This window comes from Panthera leo, chromosome D2, assembly GCF_018350215.1.
Source record: "Panthera leo isolate Ple1 chromosome D2, P.leo_Ple1_pat1.1, whole genome shotgun sequence".
Lineage (NCBI taxonomy): Eukaryota > Metazoa > Chordata > Mammalia > Carnivora > Felidae > Panthera > Panthera leo.
The window spans coordinates 35,683,428-35,707,500 of NC_056689.1; the positions used below are offsets into that span (position 1 = coordinate 35,683,428).

General features: G+C 41.6%; 1 protein-coding gene and 1 long non-coding RNA gene across 9 annotated transcripts in view; one reads left to right on the plus strand and one right to left on the minus strand.

Moving 5' to 3' along the window:
• Positions 1 to 24,073, plus strand: part of LRMDA (leucine rich melanocyte differentiation associated) — a 1,023,531-nt gene that overhangs the window by 477,840 nt on the left and 521,618 nt on the right. Inside the window, exon 1 of one of the 8 annotated variants that reach the window (XM_042909261.1) lies at positions 10,305 to 10,619. The exons of 6 other annotated variants lie outside the window; for them this stretch is intronic. In XM_042909261.1, coding sequence (XP_042765195.1) covers positions 10,393 to 10,619 — 227 coding nt within the window. In that variant the 5' untranslated portion in view covers positions 10,305 to 10,392. Of the gene's footprint in view, positions 1 to 10,304; positions 10,620 to 24,073 lie in introns of those variants that run through there. One more of the 8 variants, XM_042909263.1, reaches the window with a different exon arrangement.
• LOC122202757 lies at positions 7,783 to 10,190 on the minus strand. The gene is made up of 4 exons (XR_006194863.1): positions 9,986 to 10,190; positions 9,200 to 9,327; positions 8,044 to 8,224; positions 7,783 to 7,921 (listed from the first exon to the last, which is right to left on the minus strand). It is a non-coding gene; the product is annotated as an uncharacterized LOC122202757 (long non-coding RNA).

Consider the following 24,073-nt stretch of genomic DNA (forward strand, 5'->3'; position numbering starts at 1 on the left):
AAGTGCTCTGTGAAAAGAGAGTGCTCTATAAAGTGTTATTGTTGGGGCTGTTAAAAATGGAAAACGACTTTTAATTTAGAAAGAGAGCTCTCAGCGTAAGGGGAGGGGGTAGCTGTAAAGCTTTTATCGCCACTTTGCTTTCCTGAGGCTTCTTAGCTATTGGTGTTGGCACCATGGTTTGCTCCCCCAGGAGATCTTTTACCTGCTCACAGGGCTTAGGAAGGATGCCAACATCTCATTGGCATGGTGCCATTCTGGTCCCTTTCTATGTCACAACCTTTTGGTGAGAGCTATAATTTCATTGGCCTTGGATTGGCTTATCGTCGATTGGAATGTGAGATCAAGGATCCTTTCCTGAAATGTAGAGTGTCCTATAATCTGGTAATGCTAGGACCCTGCCCACGTACTCCCCAACCAGGGCAGTGGTATAGACCACAAACCACTTGTAAAATAGGAGACTTATGATACTCGCCGTGTGGATAACAGCCTGCCCTCAGCAGACCAGTCCTCCTTCCATTTCTTGAGAACTAAGACTCCTCTTTTCCTATTCAGTGGTAATGCTCAGTTTTTAATCATTCTGAATTTCACCAACTATTCCTAGGCTTCTTGGTTCACATTCTACTTTCTCCCTGTCACATTATGTGGTCGGGAGGTTTAAAATACATTGTTGTACCTATGCACTCTGTATTATTATTTCATGTCTTATGATTCTGTATGTACATTTAATCACTGTGTAGAATTTACTCGGACAAGTCTTCATTTTAACATGCAGTGCTGTGAATGAGAAGGGAACTTTCTGGCATCCTTTTTCTCTGGCTCTTCTGACTCCTTCGACACCTAACCCTCCCCATGACATGCAGGCCTTGCAGGAAAGGGGCCCATAAACTCAGTATTTATCATACAAATGCAGTGATGTGTCTCCCTTTTTATGACCTTGCTAAGTAGTATTCATTTGTGCCACCTTACCCCAGATGCCCATCCTGAGGCTGAGCTGTTTATCAGGCTCTCATCTCTTTCCCAAAGGCTGAACAAGGAGCTTGGGACCACTATAAACATGTTCTCTTTCATTAAAGAGGAAATTATTATCATATATTTTTGTAATAACCAATAACATTTCAAATTACTCACATTTATGGCTTATAATCAAGCTTATGCTTAACCTCTAATCCTCATGAAGCTGGTAATGATGGGCTGTTGGTTAACCACTTATGGGAAGTTAAGGGCAGATAGAAAGCCACCTGACCAGTAATTAACCAGAGAAGCAACTCATTTTTGAGTTGAGATTGTAAACACCACACTTGGCTCATGTTTAATTGATAACAAGTGAGGCAAGCCCCGTTGGGTTTGTGGTGACGCATTGGTGGATTAGGCCTTGGTTGGCTTCTCAATGGTTAATGTGCTGAGTGATAAGGATGCTCATTGTTGCACCCTAGGTCTTTAGACCCTGAATCTTTGCTTTTGAAGCTGATCATCTGGGGAGGTTATTTACAACACAGTTGATGACTGGCACTTGACAGTCACAGAGGGCACTTCTCCCTCTGTCACTATGTGTTCTCACTGTGTTTTTCATAGCCTCTTGTTTGAATTCCCATCATCCATGAGTCTGGGGTAGTATGGGATCTGAACTGCTCTGATGCTACCTGTCATGGGCTTAGATCAGCTTTTGAGTTGGCCCGCTTATTTGGAGGAGGAGAACTCACCGTTTGAAGAAACGGGCCAGTTTGTGGTAACAGTATCTTGGTTTGCCAACAGGATGGGAAAAGGGGTTCAAGGAAGTGTGATTAAATGGGATGGTTGTTGCTTATCTAGAGGATACAGTGAAAGGACCCTGAATCCAAAGGCTTAGCTGCTGCACTCATTGATGTATTCAGTAATAAAAGGAAATATAAGACAGAATCATCTGGAGTCCACTCTAATTTAACTGCTTTGAGGATAATAGTTTAAAGCACATTTTAATTATTAAATAATCACAACTGGGAATCTCCTATTATCAGTCATTTAGGTGCCAGGAACTTTATAAACCTCCTTTCATTTAATCATCCCTATAACCCAATGTAGAAATTATTATTTTCTGCATTTCACATATGAGGAAACAGAATCTTAGAGGCCTTAAATGACTTGCCCTAGGTCACACATCCAATAGTTACATAGTCCAATAGAATGACTTCTACTAGCAAAACTCATGTTCTTCTGTACTTGACCTACATGTCATTAGTGAGAAAGATATCCCATGGAAGTGGAGATGTCATGGACTTCCTGTCTGTCATGTATCCAAGACTCTTAATTGATCTCCTGTGATACATTGGCTCCTGTAGCTGGGACTGCAATGGCATATTGGGAGATTGTGACATATCAATCCAAATGAAACCAAGATATTTTTGGATGAATTACTATCAGAGATTATTTGCAGTTTGTTAGTAGCAGTGGATAAGAGATTGGCCATAGCTACTTATCATCGTGTAACAGTAAGGCTGAAAGGAGCCTTAGGATAGTTATCTAGCTCAAGGGTGGCAATCTGAATTCAACAATAGTTATTGTACAAGTATTTATTGAAAGCTTAGTGCATGCTAGTCATGGTTTTATGCTCTGATGCTTCACATACATTAGATGGCGTTAGATTATATACATTAGGTGGCATTAGATTATAATGCCACACTAATGTTAAAATTTTGCTTTAGATAGCTATATATCATTGAAAGAAGTTGAAAGATGAAAATATAGTCTTTATATTTGATAACATAGCACCCATTTCCACTGCTCTTTATTCCTTTTTTAAAATTATTATTTTTTGTTTGAAATAGAACATATGAGTGGGGGAGAGGGACAGAGGGATAGAGAGAATCCCAACCACCATCCATACTCAGTTACAGAGGTTGACATGGGGCTCAATCCCACAACCCCGGGATCCTGACCTAAGCTGAAATTGAGAATCAGATGCTCAACCAACTGAGCCACCCAGACACTCCTTTATTCCTTTTTATGGGACAGAAATTTCATGGGATGATATTTTTTAGAGTCTGAAGAATTTCTTTAAACGTTTTTTATTTGAGTCTCTGGCAAAAGTTCTCTATTTCTGTTTATCTTAAGTTTTGTTTGTGTTGCTTTCATTTTTGAATAATATTTTCATGAGTATAGAATTCTGGTTTGACTTTTGCTGTTTTAGCAGTTTAGTCCTTCCATTGTCTCGAGCCTCCATTGTTGGTCCTGGGAAGTCAGTTGTCACTTTTAACCATTGTTTCCCTGCATGTATGTATAGTAATGTATCATTTTTCTCTCTCGGCTTTCAAGATTTTCTCTTAATGATTTTCGGAAGTTTGACAGCCATTGATGTTTCTTTTTTTTTCTGCCTCATATTTTTTTCTCTTACTGAGACTCTAGTTACATGTATCTTAGACCATTTTAAATTGTCTCACAGGTCACTGAATCTGTTTATTGCTTTGTAAAATATTTTTTCCTCTTTCTGGGTAGTTAATCTTGTTTGACCTATCTTTTCATTTCCCATCTCCATTCCTATGTTAAGATCATCTAGCATATTTTTTGTTTTAAATATTGTACTTTAGTTTCCAGATTTCCATTTTTAAAAATTTTTTTAAATACATTTCTCTGATGAGATATTCTTTCAGTCATCTTTTCGTTTATTATAACCATCTTTTTTCTTAAGACTTTGGTCATGTCTAGTGTAGCTACTTTTTAAATTTTTTAAAAATGTTTATTTTTGAGAGAGAAAGCATGAGTGAGGGAGGGGCAGAGAGAGAGGGAGAGAGAAAATCCCAGCAGGTTCCATGCTGTGAGTGCAGAGGCCAACAGAGGATTCAATTGCATAAACCATAAAATCATGACCTGAGCTGAAATCAAGAGTTGGATGCTTAACCAATTGAGCCACCCATGTGCCTCTTTTACACCTCCTTTAAAGTACTTATGTATTCCCCAATCTCAGTCGTTTTAGGCTTAGTTTCTGTTGACTTTTTAAAAAGTCTTGAATGTGGATCACGTTTTCCAATTAATTAGCATGTCTAGTAATCTAATGTGTCCTGGACATTGTGGGTAATACATTGCATGTATCTGTGCTGCTGAAGTGAGCACAATACGTTATATGTATCAGTAGACTATAGTTATTTTTAAAAAATATGTATAGCATGTTGAGTTTTTGTTCTAGCAGGTGACTTAGCTGGACTCAAATTACAAATTGTGTCTCCCCTGTGGCAAGCAGCAACTGAGACCTCTTCTCAGTTCTTTCAGACTTCTAGTTGTTATTTTTCACTCAGATTTTTGTGATTTTCCCAGAAATTGTGTGCTTCAAGGTCACCCAAGGATCTGGTTATGTGTTATTTTCAGATTTGGGAATCTCATTCTTTGTTCCCTCCTTCTTGGGATCTCACCCCTCATTTTTCAACAGCTCTGTCTGTAGTAAAATCCATCCTCTGGCTTGGTAGCCAATAAGAGTATGACTTTCTGCTTATGGTTTAGCCACGCTACCTTGTACACTTCTGTGAATAAGTGACTTCCATCCAGTTTCTGCCTGTTTTGGGTTGCTTCCCAATGTGTTAACATACTAGTTCTTTAAAAATATTTTCTCCAGGGGCACCTGGGTGATTCAGTAGGCTAAGAAACTGACTTTGGCTCAGGTCATGATCTCACGGTTCGTGGGTTCGAGCCCCGTGTCAGGCTCTGTGCTGACAGCTCAGAGCCTGGAGCCTGCTTCAGATTCTGTGTCTCCCTCTCTCTGTTCCTCCGTTGCTCATTCTCTGTCTCTGTCTCTCTCTGTCTCTCAAAAATAAATAAATGTTAAAAAAAATAAAATAAATAAAAATATTTTCTCCAAAATTCATCACTGTTATTTATGGAGGGTTAGTCCAATATAAGCTACTTTGTCATTACTGGAAATCTTACTGTTTAAGAGAATCCAGAAATTCTTAATGTGAAATCTCTTTATTATTATAGGCAACCACCCCTCAAAACCATGTCATCCCTATTGGTAAAATATGGCTTGTTTGGCCCAGTTTTGTGATTTTGAATTAGACCTAAGGTTTCTGACTCTCAGCTAAGTACTTCGTCTGTTAGGACAAATTAATGTCTCTTTCTCTACCTGCTAGAATAGATAACTTCTCAAGTGTTATGGCACTGGGTAGAGTTTCCATGGGAGATATCAGAGAATAACCTTTGCAGAATGTGGAGAAGAAATAAAGTCCACTGGAGAAGGAGACTCCATGGCAGGTGATTACCAGACTGCTTTCTTCTCTTCCGGTTGGTCCACTGTGCTTTTTGGCGCAGTGAGAACTGGTACCCTGGTGGGCTGAGTCCAGCTCTCCTTAGACCATTCTTATATTTAAGGTTGGCAATTTACTGCCAGGCCCATGTGAGCTGTTTGATGTTCTAATCCAAAGCACTGTCATGCTAGAGAACTTTTTTCTGAACTGTGTCCTGTCACCAAATGTCATTGTGCCCCTGTGCAGGTATATGTGGAGCGTGTAGCTGTACTTGGGGCCTTTGGGTACTTCCTTCATAAATAGCAGATTTAGGACCAGACAAGGAATTGGTACATCAGCCATAAATCCTGAGAAGGAGAATGCCATATTCATTTGGCTGCTGGCATTTGATTTGTGGGTGTGTTAAAGGTCTCTGAACCTCTTAGAAGAATATGATGAGAAAAATGTGGTTCAGACTGCCCATCCAGTTTCTTATTGAGCTTTGGGTACTCAATAAGTAGGCAGGTAGAAACATTAGGTATTTGGGCTTCCAAGTCTGGTGCTTCCCAAGTTTATAACATTAATAACTTTGTTTTTAAATTCCAATTTCTCTTTTCCTGGGCTGCTTTCATCATCTATGGTGGTCCCCTTCTTCTTACTGCAGGCTTCTTATTCCCTTAGGCTCTCTGTTACTCCCCTTTTCCACATATCCTTTCTCAGAAGAACATCTTGTGTCAGCCGCAGGGCACTAGCATGATAACATTTTGGAACTGGAAGAAACTTTTTAGAACTTAGGGTTCAACACCTTCTTGCCACATAGGTGGAAACTGAGGTAGAGAGGAGAGGCCAAGTTACTTGAAGCCATATAGCTGGTTGGGGAAAGACACACCTGGAACTCAGTTTTCTAGATCCCTCCCCACCAGTCCAGTACTCTCCCTCATCTCACTATAGCATTTTAACTTTGGCTTGAAATTAAGGCATAATATATTGTCTAGTTTAAAAATCCTCTCCATTCAAGGTGGATGATTTGCCCCCCCCTTCCTGCCCTTAATTCTGAACAATGTGAAATTGCAAATATTGAATCAGTTTTGACCTGTAAAAATGTCAGTTTCATATGATTCAATATAATACTTAGAATTTGACCAATAATACCTATACATTTAAGAAATGCAGGTCACTTAGCCTTTTTCTCTGGATGATTATTGATTTAGAGGGTAGGTTCACCTGGGTGAGCATAGCATGATGCCGATGAGCTCACATCACAGGTCAGAGGATTTTGTAGGCTTCTGAACTTGCATCTTTCCCCATGCCAGTTGGCAAGCCTGTCTCCAGGCAGCCACCCCAACAGCAATGTTCCAGATGGGGCTGTGTGTGGTCACAGTGAGAGGAGGCTGATGTCCATCACTGACTGCTGTGGTACAGTGAAAAGTGAAGCGGCTTTTGATGCTGGTGAGCCTGACACTGAGTCTTGGATACACAACTTTTCAGCTGTGTGACCTTACATTGAGGGTCTTAAGTTCTCTGGTTTTTCATTTTCTCATCTTTAACATAATATTAAAGGGTTTTCATCACGGTTTGTGTAAATTAAGTGACATAATATGTGAAAGTATTTGGCCAGTGCTTGGCATGTAGTGAGGCCTCAATAAATAGCTATTTTTAATTTTTTTTTACATTTATTTATTTTTGAGAAACAGAGTGAGACAAAGCGTGAGTGGGGGGAGGGGCAGAGAGAGAAGGAGACACAGGATCTGAAGCAGGCTCTAGGCTCTGAACAAGCGGTCAGCACAGAGCCTGATGCAGGGCTCGAACCCACAAACTGTGAGATCATGACCTGAGCTGTAGTCGGACCCTCAACCGAGGCTCAAACCCACAAACTGTGAGATCATGACCTGAGCTGTAGTAGGACGCTCAACCGACTGAGCCACCCAGGCGCCCCAATAGCTATTTTTAAACACACACATACTTACACTTCATGGTACCAGGCTGTTAAGCCAGTAATGTCACCTTTGATTCAGCACAGCACCATTTGCCCATTCATAAATCTCTCCCCTTTTTCTGTATGTCTAATTTGAGCCTGATAGCTGGTTCTTGCTAGATGATTGAGTTCTATGGATAAAGTTTATCCTTTCAGGTAGATTGCATTTTTATTAAAGACAGTGATTTGTTTGGGACCCCCACTATTCCTACTTGAGCTCTGGGTTCATAGCAGGTCTGTGAATCTGTGAAATAAACTGGTGCATCAAACAAGCTTCTTTGTAGATGCTCACACATTTACTGTATAATCTAGTGAAGATTTCCCTGGTGGTGTTTGCATAATGTTACATGTTTCAGTCCCATATTTAACACTTGGTGATTGTGAGGGTTCAAGGTGGCTTTAATCAAGTGGCAAACTGGTTCTTGGAGTCTGACACTAGCACTCTGTGTCCTTTGCCGGGGGGAATTGTTGCTTCCACCCGTAGATTATCGGGGATTCCAGCCAGGTTCCAATTGCCCTGTGATAATGCAGTACTTTGTTCCTGAGTAGGTTAAGGACTGATATCCCCATTATGTAGCATATCATGAAATGAATGTTATTGTTAAGTATAAGGACAGGACATATTAGTGGTATCTTTTATTACACAGTCTTCATTATAAAAGAACAGCTCTTGCTAAAGTAGTCCCCATTTGATAGGTAGCAGGACATTGTTCTTGTACTGTTGGCTCTGATTAAGGTTGGGATAATGCACTGTTGCTGCCTGTTATGTCCATCAGGAAAGAAGGTAAAATAGATGAGCATATGTTTGCAACAGATTAAAAAGACTGGTGTAAAGTCCATTAATAATTCTCATACTTAGGATTTGCTTTCTACTGTACTTACTTACAAAATCTGCAACATTTAATCTCTTCTCTGCGAGACCAGCTGAGAGAACCTTTTTCCCCTTCTGAGTGATAGGCCTGGATTTTCTGAGACAGAGCATTTGTCTGTCAGGGCCCATGGCTGCTGTGGTGATTTACTTGCCGTCAGATGATGTTGGTGTCCGGTTGGTGATATAGCCTTGCTGGATATGGGGAAATTTGTTACCTTTAGCTTTGACAGGAAGATAATTGCTGATGGTTAACAGAACTGAGCCAAATCCATTGGTTTTTCAGTAACACAAGCATAGGACTGGTTTCGAGAACCATGCTTCTCCCTATGTAAGCTTCAATTCCAGGCTTCTTTTTCTTCTTTCTTCTTCATCTCCTTTGTTGTTTTTGTTTATTTAAAGTGTGTGTGTGTGTGTGTGTGTGTGTGTGTGTGTGTGTGTGTGTCATGAGAGAAATGCACCAAATTCTACTTTTTTTAATTTCTAGCATTATATTACTGTGAGGACTGAGGGAATATTTGTTCATTCTACAAAGAAAAGCCATTAGGGGAAAGGTGTGTGTGTGTGTGTGTGTGTGTGTGTGTGTTGAGGGGGAGTGTCTTGCAACACCAGAGGCAGCCAGCCACTTGGTAAAGAGGTTGATGATCAGTGGGACATTGTTTTGTTAGGCCCCTCTCCTGAGTACACATAAATCGGGGCCTCTGTTATGTAGCTTGTCAATTTTTCTTCACACTGTGCAATCAAGTGATTGGTCCAACAAAGCTTTGTAATGTTTGAGCCTCGAGGGCTTCTCAGCAGAAGTCTTAAAAGGATGGAACAAGCTCAGAGAGTCCCAGAGGACAGAACTATGCCTCACAGATGTGGGCAGGTTCTGGGCTTGGGAAGATGATGAGCTCACCCAATTTTCCTGGTAGAAAGGGGCAGGGGCAGGCTGTGGGGTGTAAGTTGGGGAAGCACCATGGAGAATGGAATATTCTTGTATTGGTTACAAGGATACTTGGATACTTGTATTGGATACTTGGATAGCTTGTAGCCCATCCTCTTCAACCTTTATAACAACGGCCTCTCAAAAGCTTCAGTGTTATGAGTCTCCCCTTTGGAGCCCTGGATTTGAAGCTTTTGATGACCTACCTTAGTGATGTAACGGGCTCTGAATGTGTCACTATTTACCTGCAGAGAAGCTCGCTTCCTGAGGAACTGTGTATTCTGATGTGCAGATGCTGAGTGCTGAAGTGTATCCGTTTAACTCCCTTTTCTTGTTCCTTTTGGAGAGTTGTTCTTCACCTGTCTCAAGATACCTGGATATTGTCATATATTGGTGTTATAACTTTCTTGGCAACAGGAATACTCTTCTTAAAGCCTAGAGAACCCAGTCCTTTAGTTTTGTGGGAAAGGGTCTCCTGAATCATCATAGCATCTAGAGGGAGAAATCTAGGCCCTTGCTAAGATGCTAAGATTCATAAGAGGATTCAGAGGTTGTCCTCCCTGTTTGGCCATGTGTATGGATGACTGTAGCCTTTATGGGGCTGGGCTTATCACCCTTCTTCCTTTTCTCAGTCTTTATGTCTGCCTAGTCACCTGGTGCTCATGACCCTTTGCCAACAGAGTTGTCACAGGTGTTCCTTTATTTCCCTGTCTTTAGCCACTGCCCTGGCCAAGGTCCTCACCTGTTTCTCTCTCCATTTTTTTAATGGCACCACAGCTAGTTTGAGCCTACAGCTTCTCATCCCTCGAATACATCCCACTCATTGATACAATGCTGGCCTTTCTAAGACATGGATCTAGCCACAGAGCTCTGGCAGCAATTGACTATTGATCTCTTCCACTTCATACCTTGTTTATACTTGCCTCCTCTTTCCTTCTAGACTGCATAGCCTTTGAGGGCTAAGCCAGCGTTCTGTGTTTGTTCTCCTGAGATGTTCATTCCTCTCATCCCTGCTTATTAAATTCTCTTACCGTTCAGGGCCCAATACCAGTACCAGACATCACTCCTGGGAAGCATTTCCTCCTCCTCCAAATTGAAACGAAGTCCTCCTTGGGGACCAGTTGCTATATTATTACTAATAATACTGTTCTCTTGTCTCTGATGCTCACTAGCTGGTGAGCCCCTTGAGGGCCCGGGACGTGTCTTACTGTACCGTGGCTCTCTACCATCTGAGACTACCCCTTGTGCACAGTGATTGCCGAGTCACAGTCCGAGTTTGGTGACGAAGTAACAGTTCCAGAATTGTTGCATGCTAGAGCCTCATTATGACTTAATTCTTTAAGTCACTTATCAAGAACCCTCTGTACATACATCAGTGTTTTGTCCAAGAGTAGGGGAAAAGACACACGCTTCACCACTTCCTGATTCCTTGCCTGCGATGGACACAACCCACCCTCGCACTGCGTTCTCCCTCAGTGAGGCCTCATATCCTCTGGGAGTCGGCCGTCTGCCTCAGCATGTAATTCCTGGCAGCTGCTGCCCATCATCTGGCACTACCATTGGCAGAGGCTTTCCTGCCACCCTCGTATCGGTTGTGGTGAGAGGTCCTGAGAAGGCTGACGTTGTCCTTTCCCAAGGGTACTTACAGTTCACTAAGGAGATTAAGTGAATATTTCTAAAGCGCTTAGTATGTGGAACATTTAGATAATAATACAAGACACTAAATGATTCAGAGCTAAACGGGCATGGGAGGGTGCAGACTGTACCAGGAGAGCTGGGAAAGTGCAGTCCAAGAAAACTGCCTGGAGGAGGTGAGTCTCAGGGCCTGAGAAGGAGGGAGGACAGCCTAGGGCAGGGGAATAATAGCATGGGCAGCTACTCAGAGAAGGCAGACCCAAATAGGGAGGGCTTTGTGTTCTTTTCTCATGGTCAGGCAACAACCACTAGTGATGGAGTGTCCAGAAGTCACAAGGACCTGGGACACTGCCACAGCATTCTCCTTGACTTCAGGGCTGGTGCCTCTCCCTGAATAATCCCTTTAAAATCCTTTACTCTGAGCGATCATTAAAAAAAAAAAAAAATCATCAGTTTTGAAATCTGCCTTTAACCCCCAGATCATCTTTTTCCATTTCTACTCTCTGGACGGTAAAAAACTGGAATATTTCTGTGTTTGTTCTGCTCTCCGTGGGTAACCTCTCTTCCCGCATGATAAATACACATTTGAAAATATTGATTTGCTGCTACCCCTTTGAAAAGCTTAAGAAGGTTGACCTCTGCCTTGGCGTTCTCAGACTTGAATTTTTCAGACTGACCAATCGACCCCTGGAAAGGCTGTGAAACAGTACCTGTGGGTCCTGGAGGGCCTTTCTGGAGGACTGAGGACGTGGTGGTGGCGGCTTGGCAAATGCCTGAAAGGAGGGCCTTTTAATAAAATGCTGTGTGTCCATGGCTCAAATCTAATGACTTTTAAATAGCTTGTAGGAAGGGAAAAATCTCCATTGTAGAGTCTGAGAGAGTCACCCCAAGGGAAGTGCCATTTTCCAGACATGTCTCAGAACCCCGGAGTCCCCTAGGCCCAGAGCAGATGATGATGTGTTGTGTCTTAAAGTTTGCTTCTTCCCTACCCCCCACCCCCACCCCACCAGTCGCTCCTCGTTTTATTTTTTTTTCCCTTGGTTTTACCACTGTGTGACCTCGTGTTGTATTTTTTCTGAATGACAATGAAAGTAATTGAAAATATTGATTGGCAGTACAGTTAAGTTGTCAACACAACCATTTAATTTGTCAGGAGGACTTGTTAAATTGTCAAAAATCATATAAAAAAACTCCTTCAGTCACTGATGATATACATTAGAGATGTTCATGAATCAAATGGGCCATTTTGGAGATAAGTGTTGAAGAAAAATTTTGAAATGGTTTTCTTCAGATACGTTTGCGTTCTCTCCTTTTTCCTCTCTCATCTTTTCCTCTCTCTCTCTGATCACTCATTGCAAAGAATATTGGAACCATTTTGGCGAGACAAGGTAAGTGAGGGATATTTGGGTGAGTGGAGGCCTCACTAAGTGTATCACATGGCAGAACAAGATTATTTTATAGCAATCTAATAATGATATTCTGAGCCAAATACTCGGAAGTTATTAATAAAGAGAAAAGGCGTGGAAGGTTTCTTTTCCCATTATGTGTGGGATTTAAAACATGGATCTTGGATTTTTTTTTTTTTTTAAGGAAATTGTCTTTTAGGGGCTCTGGGCTCTTATCTCTGTCAGCCCTGTATGAAGATGGGTACGCAACATCCTATTTCCTGTTGAAATGCTTGAGGCACTGCTGTAATCTTCCTGCATTTTCACTGTTGTTAATTTAGTTCCTGAAGGGCCTATGTTCCCAAATGGAATTGGAATTAGCTTTATTTAGATTAATTTAAGAACAGTACTATCTGCTCCCCATTGGTCAAAATGAGTCAGGTCATTCTTGATATCATTAGTCTTTTGCTCTACTTGATTTAATAGTGTATTAGGGCTCAGAAATCCAACTTGGCCTAACTTAAGAGAATAAAGGATTTTATTGGAAGACTACTTAGGTCATTCCCATAGTTGCCAGAAGGGCTGGTGTGGTAGGCAAAATTCTAAAAATGCCCCCTCCCCGATTCTGTGCCCCATAGTCCTGAGAATTGTGAATGTACCATCAGTGCCAGGATTGTGTTACGGTGTAATGTAGACCTTTAAAAAGGAGAATCGTGCAGGGCACCCAGGTGGCTCAGTCAGTTGAGTGTCCAACTTCAGCTCAAGTCATGATCTCAGTTTGTGGGTTCGAGCCCCATGTTGGGCTCTGTGCTGGCAGCTCAGAGCCCAGAGCCTGCTTTGAATTCTCTGTCTCCCTCTCTCTCTGCCCCTCTCCTGATCACTTACTCTCTCTCTTAAAAATAAACAAACACTGATAAAAAGGGTGGGATTATCTTAAAAGTGACCTTTAAAAACAGGAATTATCCAGGTGGGCCCAATCTTATCATACAGTCATCAAAAGCACAGAACTTTCTTCAACTGGTGGAAGAAGAGGATGCCATAGATATTTGAAGCAGGAGAGGGATTTGACATGTTGACTTGATGATGGAAGGTTTCCTGTGAGAAGGTATCCCAGCAGTTTAGAGAAGCAGAAAGTGTGTCCCAGCAGGTAGCCAGGAAAGAATCAGAGACATCAGATCTGTAACTACAAGGAACTGGATTTTGCCAATAACCTGAATGAGCTTGGAAGGTGATTTTTTCCCCTTGGAATCTCTGGATTAATATTCCACTCTGAATGATGCCTTGATATTGGCCTTGTGATAGATACCCTCGGTGTCTGAGGTTGGGGTGGGCAGGTGAATGTAGTCCTAGGATTGGGGTCCTGCATCCACTTTTGTGTCTGGGAGGCAAGCTGTACCCTCCCATGATAGGCAGAGGCCTGTCACAAGCTCATGGACAGCCCCAAAAGAAGGGAATGCAGTTCTGGGAAAATAATGCAATAAATGCCCACCTAAAGTAACACTTAATTTCATGTTAAGATGTGTGTTTTTTCACATTTTAAAATCTCTGACATGGGGATGTATCTTGCCCTGTTATGGCATCTTAAGAAAGAAAGCTATGACCAGGGTCTATCATGGTATATTTGTCTCTGCTGGGCCAGTCTTGGCGGCTATCTTGGAGACTCCTTTGAACTGTAACCCCTATGGTTTTAGTCAACAAACTACTGAAGGACCATTTGAGGGAAGACTAGAACTCAGTGTTGTCTGAAAAACTTCTATTGGCATTTCCTGATAAGATTGAGAACTTGTTTGTATCAAAATGTGCAGAATGCATGTTGGTGGCTGCATCAGCTACACTCTGGACTGACAGAGAAGATGGTATTTTGCATGGAAACATTGATCAACTCTGAGCTGAAAATTGCTTCCAGAGGGTCAGTTTTTAGAATACCTTATGCCATATATTTCATGTATGCATACATACATGAGTGATAAAAATATCTGAATTGGCCAAAAACAACTATTTTAATAAGTATAAAATAAAAATTCAAAATGATTGGAAAGCATTATGTTTTAGTTTAATAGCATTGCTTTTTTCTTAGTGGTACATAAAATCATAGAATATTAAAATCAACGACATATTAGATTAATTAATTTTAAATAAAACATTTTTGTGTAGCACACATTAGTTACCTTATAAAATAGGGATAGTTTACTTGGAAAAGTGGAAATTGGACTGGAGAAATTGGTGCCTTTTCAAGTTTAAAGTTGCTAAGGTGTTTCTTGATTGGAATCGAGGGAAGAGGGTCAAGAGCCTGACATAGATTAAAATTAAGCTAATCGTGTGCCTCAGCCTTTACACTCCACAATTGTCCACACATGTCTCTGCTACTCTCTACTACCTGCCCCTGGGCTCTCAACTGGAATTTGCTACCAGACAGGAGTGGGTTGAAAAGTGGTGGGCTGTAACAAAAGTGGTGAGAGTAGGTACCTTTGGTATTGGTAACAGGGCTTGGCTTTTGTTTCTGGCCCAGACTGGCATTCCACTATCGCAGAAAGAACACGGGAGACCCTATTTTTGTAGCACCTTTGCCATTACCGAGCTGTGAGACCTTAGTCTCAGGACTTAACCTGTCTTGGAGTTCTCCTTTCTGCATGTGTGTAATGGAATTGCTAAACCAGAGCACCTCAGATGTTCTTTGCTGCACTAATGTTTTGCTGTTACAAAATTTGCCCAGTCTCCCTTATTGCATTTCTTGGGTGTCCCATTTCTAAGTTGGCTCATATTTTTTGAGTGCCTGTGGCTTGCTGAGCTCTGTGTGAGAGAGAAGCTAAAGATGCAATTCTTCCCCTCGAGGAGCTTGCGTTTTCATTCCAGAGACAGGACAGAGACTTGAAAAGGGAGAGTTGAAAGAATATGTGAGTAGCTAACTGAATGAACAGTGTGGACTGTTAAGAACGTTCTAGAGAGGCTTTGTTTTGGTTAGCAAGGAACAAGCTGGAGGGTCAGGGGGAAATGGTCTGTGAACTTAAATCAATCAGGACTGCTTATTGTGTTTGTCTATTGGGGTCTCTGGATTGCCTCTCATTTGTCCTAATTCTGGGCATTTAAATGGGCTCATGTCAGCTGCAAAACACATAGGGACCTTTAGGGCAGTCTTTCCTCCCCCCCCCCCCCCCCGGGCTTCATTCAGAGGCCTCTGAAGGTCAAAATGGAAATTGCGTGTCTGAGTCCCATTTCTTCACACCCGTCTAGACCTGCCATCAGGGTTTGGGTCACTGCCATAGCCAGTTCAGGGTCATCTGATACCAGCAGTCTTTCTGCTCCCTGAGGTCATTCGGGCACCAAGCTAGGCTCCTCCTTCCTGGTTGCTCTGCTATTCCTTAGCTAGTTGTCCTGGTCTTCGTGGCCAAATCTGGCTCACCAGCAACATATGTCTGTTCCAATCCATGGGAAGAGGGGAGGCAGTGTGAAGCCTGCTGCTTTTTTCAGGTGTGACATCAACTTTGCCCACAACACTTGGCTGATACTCCATTAGCTTTGTCTTAGTCACATGGCACCACTGAGCTGAAGGGTAACTGGGAGATGTAGTCTCTAGCCGGGCTGCCACGTACCCGGCTACAATTCAAAGGGAATTCTGTAACTGAAGTAATGAAGGGAGGAAGTGTGCCAGGGGACAGTTAGCAGTCTACCATAACTGCTATCATTGAATCTTTGCTGTTTTTGCCTTCCATTCCACTAATGAGTTCCTTGAGCCAGGGTTTGTACTCACCTTTATGACACCAATGTTGATGTTAGAACTTGGTGCATAATAGATGCTTAAAAACTGTTTGCTAAATGAAGGAACACCGTCAGTGAATGAATTGAGAAATGGAAGAGTGACAGAGCCTGCAATTTGGGATCCTTCGTTCTTTTGTGCCCCAAGCAGTGTTCTTTGTATTTTGAGTACATGTAACTGAGCTATGGGTGGGCCGCACTGCATTTAGCCCACGAGAGGATGCTTGGCTACGCCCGCCACGCAGTCTTTGAACCCAGGACTGGGGGAGATGCAGGAATATTTCATTAATCCTTGCACCATTTAGCCTCCTTATCGAATGGCCCAGACCTGTTCTTTGTTACGGACAACAATGAAGGGTGCCTTTAAGAAATCTCCAGTGAGTACCGAGGCATTGCAGATTAGGTCAGTAGAACTGCTGCTAGGTTGAGCATGATGGATGAGCAGGAGAATGAGTTTCTGCTGCACGGTATTGTGAAATCTTTTCATTGTCACCAACGGGCCTATGAGGAACTGATGAATGAGGGAGCAAGTGTCAGAAACGCCCTTCCTTGCCCCAGTACAGTTTTAATATCTCCCTGAGCTACAGGATGAGTATTGATAAAAGTAAAGTTTAAAAATAGCCACAGAGTGATGGGTAGCCATGATTTAAGGAGAACAGCAATGGGGTTAGAGAGGGTTCATTTTCCTGAAAGTGCATGAGAGGGAGAGAGCGAGAGGGAGACAGAGAGAGGAGGAGAGAAGTGGCGCGGCTGGACTGTGAGGGGAAAGAGCAGGAGGCTTTTATAAGAAGCTAATGTGATGAGGATGACGAGGGCTTTGATGGATGAGTTAGATCCATCTGGTCGCAGTATATGTAATAAATAGCTGTGCTCAGGTTTGACCTCTCCCACTTACCAGACACATCTTTCTCTTTTGGGATATCCAGGAGGGAGCTTCCATTAGAGGAAAGAACCCGTCATGAGCCAGAGCTGGGGATGTTTATGGGCTTGTGCAGAGGGCAGAAAGGAGATGGTATCCGAGTTACAGGTTTATAAACTGAAAACTGTAGGCAGCCACAATGCTGGTGATAGAAGTGCATTTGCAGGGCTGCAGCTGCTTCTGAGGTGTGGAGGGGAGAGGCACGAAGTAGGCGGGCACAGGTGGTGGGCAGTGGTCCCAAGGGCTGTGTAAGGGATACCTTGGTTTCTTGCTCACGGCATTTCCAGGTTCCTTTTGTCATACCTTCCCTTGCTGGGACCAAATGTTAAATTAGGCTAGAATTGAATGGGCCTCTAACTAGGTACATAATTTTTAACTGGGATGGTTTGGCAATGGGGTATTCTGGTGAATATAATATTTAGAAACATTATAAAATGTGTTCAGTCATATTTCTGCCTTAGAAAAGTCACAAGAGTTAATATATCATTGTAGGCCTTTGTGTTTGTGTTGGCTTACTGTTTATACATCAGTGACTGCTACCCTCCCTTGAAGATATGCCAAAGGCATCCCCAAAAATACTGGCTAAAAAGCTTACTCAATTTCTGTAATAAATGTACAGCTTGAATTTTTAAGCCATTTTTTGATAACTGAAGTTTTGGGAAAGGAAACATCATAGTCAAAAAACAGGAGGGAAGTGGATCTTGCCATTGGATTGTGTATAATGGGCAGCAGATTTGGAGAGAAAATGGAAAATGGATCTGCCTCAAAGAATAAGTGGAAAATCAGAAAGCTGGCAGCTTGTTTGCTTCCTTGGGATCAAAGGGTCTTCGAGAAAACCCAGTTAGATGTCCCTCCCCATCCCATTTCCCTATTCTTCCTGGAAGAACTGGCTGGACTACAAAGAGCAGGTCCCTGCCATGGCCAGGCTGCTATAGCCTCACCCCATGTGGGAAGAGAGCTGTGCTTTGGCCAGCACAATCCTAGCTTTCCTCTTTTGTGTGTGTGTGGGGTACCTCCTGTGCAAGAAGCTGGGGGTGTGCACGTGAAAGCTTGGAGCCTGGCACAGCATGTGTTTGAATTAGAATGTCTGTCCCCAGCACAGTAACTTCTGCCCTCTGAGAATGTGGTTGAAGCTATGGACCCTCTGCCCAAAAACTGGCGCACACACACATGCACATTATTGCATGTAATTCGAGGGAGTTTGCTACCTCTCTGAATTCCTTACCAGGCTAAGAACTTAGCTAAGTAATTATGAAAGCTTGTTTCACACACAAAAAAAACTCATGCACACATATACATGACCCTTGAACAGTGTGGGGTTAGAGTCCCCGACTCCACATGAAGTCCAAAATCGTTGTATAACTTTTGACTCTCTAAAAACTTAACTACTAGAAGGCTACTGTTGACTAGAAGCCTTAATGGTAACATAAACAGTTGATTAATCCACATTTTGTGTGTTTTGTGTGTCATATGCTATATTCTTACAATACAGTAAGTTAGAGAAAATATTAAGAACACCCTAAGGGGGAGAAAATACAGTTATAGAACACTGTACTATAGTGAAAAAAAATCTACATATAAGTGGACCCTCCCAGTTCAAACCCATATTGTTCAAGAGGCCAGTGTGTATGAAGACACACACACACACAACACACATGTATGTATAATGTATATATGTCTGCTTATACACGTGCAATGACTAATATGTCATCATGTACAACTTGTTAATGATCAATATTCAATGTGAAAGGAAACCCAAGACTCTGCCTGCTTAAGAGTATGTTAGTCATGTAATTTAAAAATTGTTTTGGTGCTTCTGTTTGCTTTGAGTATTGGTTAAAAGCTACTGCAGAAATTCTCCCTTTGCAAAATCAATAAATAAATGAATGGATTAAGGCTTCTCCAGGGGGCCACACAACAGAACCCTGACCAAGGTTTCCTTTGCCTTTGCTAGGTTCCCATCCCCATTTTCGCTTCTTTCTGTCGTTGGTGGCTCTAGTTTTCGTATCTCATGCCCATCCTGGCCAATGCCCTCTCTTCACGACATGCCCACATGCTGCAAACTCACTTCATTCATGTTTGTTCACAACTTCAGTTTAGTAGTCTGAGCTAGATGTTAGGAAGAAAACCGAGCCCTAGAGGTATCCATACTAAGGTGTGAATGTCTGATCACTGTGAATTCCCTATGGATAGTCATATTTAAAAGAGGACATGTTTTAACTCCAATTGCTCTTCAACTAGTGTATTTTGGACAATATACAAAAGGAAGAATGTTAGGCACTGGTGTTTAAAAAAAAATTAGAAAGGGGGAAAAACTTGGTTAGGGAAAAGAAAGCAGCTGAAGAGACAAAGGATGATAAATGTGGGTATTGTTCTCCATGGAAGAAACACTTGGAAGGATTTGAAGGCAGAACCCCACCTTAGGCACCAGGAACACAAAAGAGAGAAAACCTTATGTGCAGAATTTCATAGTCCTTCTAACCGAAGGTTTTTGTAATGGGGGAAGAAACAGATTTTAATCAGATTTTAAATGATAAATCTCCTTTGCAAATTGAAAAGTCCCTTCCTCTGTGTGTGGGGAAACTTTGTCAAACCTGTGGCAGATTTTTGGTGACATTGTATGAGGATGGCGAGGAACAGTAGAGCCAAGATGAACAGAGGCAAGTTGTGAATTTGAGAAAGTTGACCCCCCCCCCAAGATATTTCTCTATTATGGAAACAATAGATGCTTTTTAAAGAAAAAGCAGAGAGAAGAAAAATAGTTCTAATAGTCTTGCCAGTCCCCAAATTAAGAACTCTTAATATTTTGATGTATTTCTTTCCACTTTTTTAATATAGATTATTTTATATCCTGCTTTTCTCTTTATTTTATAGCATGTGCGTTTTCCATATAATTATATACTCCTAATGAAAAGTATTTTAATGACTACATAATATCCTTATAGCAAGGTTTTGTTTCATTTTGTTTCACAATTATTCAGTCCACAGGTACATGTATTCCTCCTGCATGGATTTTAGTTTCTTTAGTTTGAAGCCCTAGAGGTAGAAATACCAGGTCAGAATGTGAACATGTTGGAAGGTCCCTGAGACCTATTGCCACATCGCTTTAATGAAAGGTTATTACAGTGTACACACCCGCATTGGAGCCAAGTCCTGGGCACAGACTTTGAAGGACAAGAGAACCTTGGTTCTCAGTTGAGGGGTGGGTGTAGAGAATTCTCCTTGGAAGCCCAAGAGAGACCAAGCTGGGCTGCTTCACAACGTCCTCTTAGGTGATTGTGAGGGAGAATGTGGTCCTTGCCTTTCCCCTGGCTTCTGGTGGTTTGCCAGTAGACCGTCTTTGGCATTCTTTGGCTTGGGGTGGATGCATCACCCCAGTCTCTGCCCTCACGTTCACACGGCATTCTCCCTGTGTATGTCTGTTTCTGATTTTTTTCTTAATAAGGACATCTGTCATGTTGGCTTAGAGCCCACCTTAACCCCCTCATCTTTAAAATTTTTTTTAATGTTAATTTGTTTTATTTGAAAGAGAGACACAAAGTACGAGCAGGGGGGAAGGGCAGAGAGAAAAGGAGACACAGAATCGGAAGCAGGCTCCAGGCTCTGAGCTGTCAGCACAGAGCCTGATGTGGGACTCGAACCCATGAATGCAAGATCATGACCTGGGCCGAATTCAGGTGCTTAACTGACTGAGCCTCACAGGTGCCCCTTAATGACCTCATTTTAACCAATTACATCTGCAGTGACCCTATTTCCAAGTAAATTGATGTTCTCAGCTACTGGGGTACAATTCAACTCCTAACAAAAAGGTATCCATCAGCCAGTAGGAAATGAGCCATTGAAGACTGGTCCTGAGAGTAAGTCATTTCCCTTCTCTAGGCCTGGGGTTCTCCTCTAAAATGAGGGTGTTGGATAGAGCAGTGGTTTTTAAACTGGGGTCCCAGACTGGCAACATCAGCATCACCCAGGAACTTGTTACTGTGAAAATTCTCAGGCTCCAACCCAGAACTACTGAATCGGGACTCTGGAGATGGGGCTCAGAAGTTTGTGTTTTACCATTCCTTCCAGGTGATTCTGGTGCACACTCAAGCTTGAGACCCCCTGGACTATAGGGTCTTCTGGATCAGAATTCTCAAATGTCAGCTTTAGGAACATACGTGGGCACAGTCCTATGTACATAGCCTGCCTAAAGGGATGGATGTCTAGCAAATGACCCCAGCCAATTTTTTAAACCCAAATGATAGGGGAGCCTGGGTGGCTCAGTCTGTTAAGCGTCTACTTTGACTCAGGTCATAATCTCAGCGTTTGTGGCTTCAGACCCCATGTCAGGCTCTGTGCTGACAGCTCAGAGCCTGGAGCCTATTTCAGATTCTGTGTCTCCCTCTGTCTCTGCTCCTCCCCTGCTCATGCTCTGTCTCTGTCTCTGAAAAATAAATAAATGTTAAAAAAATTAAAAATAAACTCGATCGATAAACTAATTTTTGTCCTACATAAGTGGCTAAGTAACTAATTCCAGAGTTTTTGTAAGTCCCTTCTGGTCTTCCATTCTGTATCCATTTTTAAAACATTTTTTAATGTTTATTTTTATATTTTTGAGAGATCACTTGGGGGAGGTGCAGAGAGAGAGGCAGACACAGAATCCGAAGCAGGTTCCAGGCTCTGGGCTGTCAGCACAGAGCCTGGTCCAGGGCTCAAACTCACAAACTGTGAGATCATGACCTGAGCCCAAGTCAGATGCTTAACCAACTGAGCCACCCAGGTGCCCCCATTCTGTATCCTTTAACCCCAGAGAAGTATATTCACTCAAACCAGTGTTTACTGACCAAAGAACTGTACCAGGTCCTGGGCCTACATTGTGGAACATGCTACTTGTGCGGCAATGTGGCTTTTGTTTTCTCTGAACTTCAACTTGCCTGCTGTTTATTCTTATTTCCTAAGGCCAGCTAAGTGGCTGGCCCATAGACCTAGATATAGAAGCATCCTGTTATTGACATATGGATTGTAGATGAAGACCTAATGGAGACTGCTGTGGGATTCAGGGAAGACCAATTAGGGAATTAATTCATTAGAGTCCAGCATACATGCTGTTATATCTATTTATTTATTTAGGCTAATGTCTTTTGCTTATCCTTTTACAGAAACAAGTACCTGTCAATAGTTGATAATGTACTTGAATTTCCTTAAGTATATTAAAATTTTACATATCAGGCATTTTATAACAGGAACCAAAGTTTACTTTTTACTCTGGCATCCTGATATTGAGAGTTTTATTTATATTAATAAAGTCATACAGCAATAGAGTCACACACTGGCCAAACTCTCCATATCTGACATTACCTAATATGCTTTTTCTAGCCATCATACCTGTATGAATGTATTGGTAACCCTTGTTATAGAACAAAGCTGTGCAGAGAATATTGCTTATTTCTCACATCATTAACTGCTGGATAACAGCTGCTTTGTTTCTTTTCTTCAGTCCCTGGTAAGGCATCTTATTTATCTCTTATTCTTACTAATTGTGTTTTGTTCTTTATGTTTCCATACAATGGGTAAGGAGTCCTTGTCACTGTGCCCATGTGGTTTTTCTAAAAGTAAGCTTATTTTCATGAGAGGGTCACAGATCTGGGTACCAAAGGGCTTGGGTTTCAGCCCCAAGGTGTTGACTTACTAGGTGAATCCAGGAAGGTCACATCTTTCCCCTTTCTCTCAATCTCTTTTGTCAAGGGGAATGAGTCTTGTTATATCTGCCTTTGAGTGAGGGTGATAGGGATACAGAGATGAAATAGTGGATGTGACATTGCTTTGAAAAATAGAAGACTGTGCACAGGTGCAAGAGATTCTATGCATATGCGTGCACGTTTGAAATTTTTGTCCAGTTCAGATTAAAGACAACTTTATTATTACTATTAAATCTGCTTACAGAGCAAATATGCTAAAATGTGTATGTTTAATGGTGGCAGGCTTGCTTTAATCCTTCTTGCTTTGGGGTGCTGCATTTCATTTTCTGGTGATGCGGGCCTGGTAATGATCACCACTGATATTTACCACATTTTATTAATGTTATTTTTATGATCCTGCAGGAGATAATTAGGATTGGGTTTGGTTTTTTTCCATATTGTGAAATTTCAAGCTAAATAGTGACATGGTGGGGAGGAGTGAAATAGTGCAGAGAAGGAATGTGTTACAAATAAACTCAACCCAGAAACCATATTTAACATGAATTAAAATTAATGTAGCTCTGTGTTCATTATTTATATCTATTATGTGGAAAATACGTTACTGGACTCTCTAGAATTGGATGTTAAGAAACGTTCTATCCCTCCTTTTGGAAAGCATCCAATTAACACACCGTCCAGAGGGGGGAAGACTGGGGGGTGTGTTAGACAGGAAATATTTTCTTTGATTTATTTATTTTAAAACCTTCATTTAATTTCTAACGTTTAATAAAAGCAGATATTGACTAGATTAAACTAATTAACTTTCTTTATATCAGTGCAAAATTTAATTTTGAGCCAGCCTCTATTGGCCCAACCTTACGTTTTGTTCCATTTTAAAATCTGTTCTTAGACACGTAAGTCTGGATTAAGCAAAACATAAAAGGATAAAAATAGTGGAATTAGGAATATAGTTCTAAGGCCAAAAATCAGATATCTTATAGAAATCATTGTCACTGTATATGAACAGGGAAGATTCTCAGTAAACTTTTAATTTCTAAGAGCTAGATGGGATTTTTGGTTAAGAGTACCTGATCAGGAGTTAGAAGACCCATGTTTGAATCCTAGTTTCAACACTTACTATCTTGTAACCCTGATCAGGTTACCATCACGTATTTTACCCTCAGTCTCTTTATCTGTAAAATGGGGAAAGCAGTTGTACCTAACTCACAGGGCTATGGTAAGTGGTAAAGTGAGATGCCATGGGGTGTAAAGTATTTGGCATGGTGCCTGGAACATAATAAGCTCTCAAATGTTAGCTACTGTTGTTGTTTATATTACTGTTACTATTACATAATTATTATTAACTCCATCGAATAGCAAACTACGTATTATATAAATTAAGTGGGGACAGAGCTGCAAGGTACAAGACAAGTGAAGGGTTCGGATCACAGCCATTTAATCAATTAGAAATGAGGAAAATGCATCTTTAGAAATACATTTTACATTTATGGAAAATGAGCTGTTTGTGAATACATTTTGGAACACATATTTGGGACTTCTGAGTTGTATAAGTGAGGTATCCTTAGGTGAATAGCCATGCAGGCACCATGAGAGGGCAATTTCTTTCTATATCTACATCATGCTAGCAAGGTAGAGGGTAACCATGGAACAGACTTTACTTGTTGGGCTCCAGGATGCTGTTACGGCCTGGCCTGGCTCCCTTCCTTCTTCCCTATTCTGAACAACTTGAGGACCACCGCTCCTTGACTT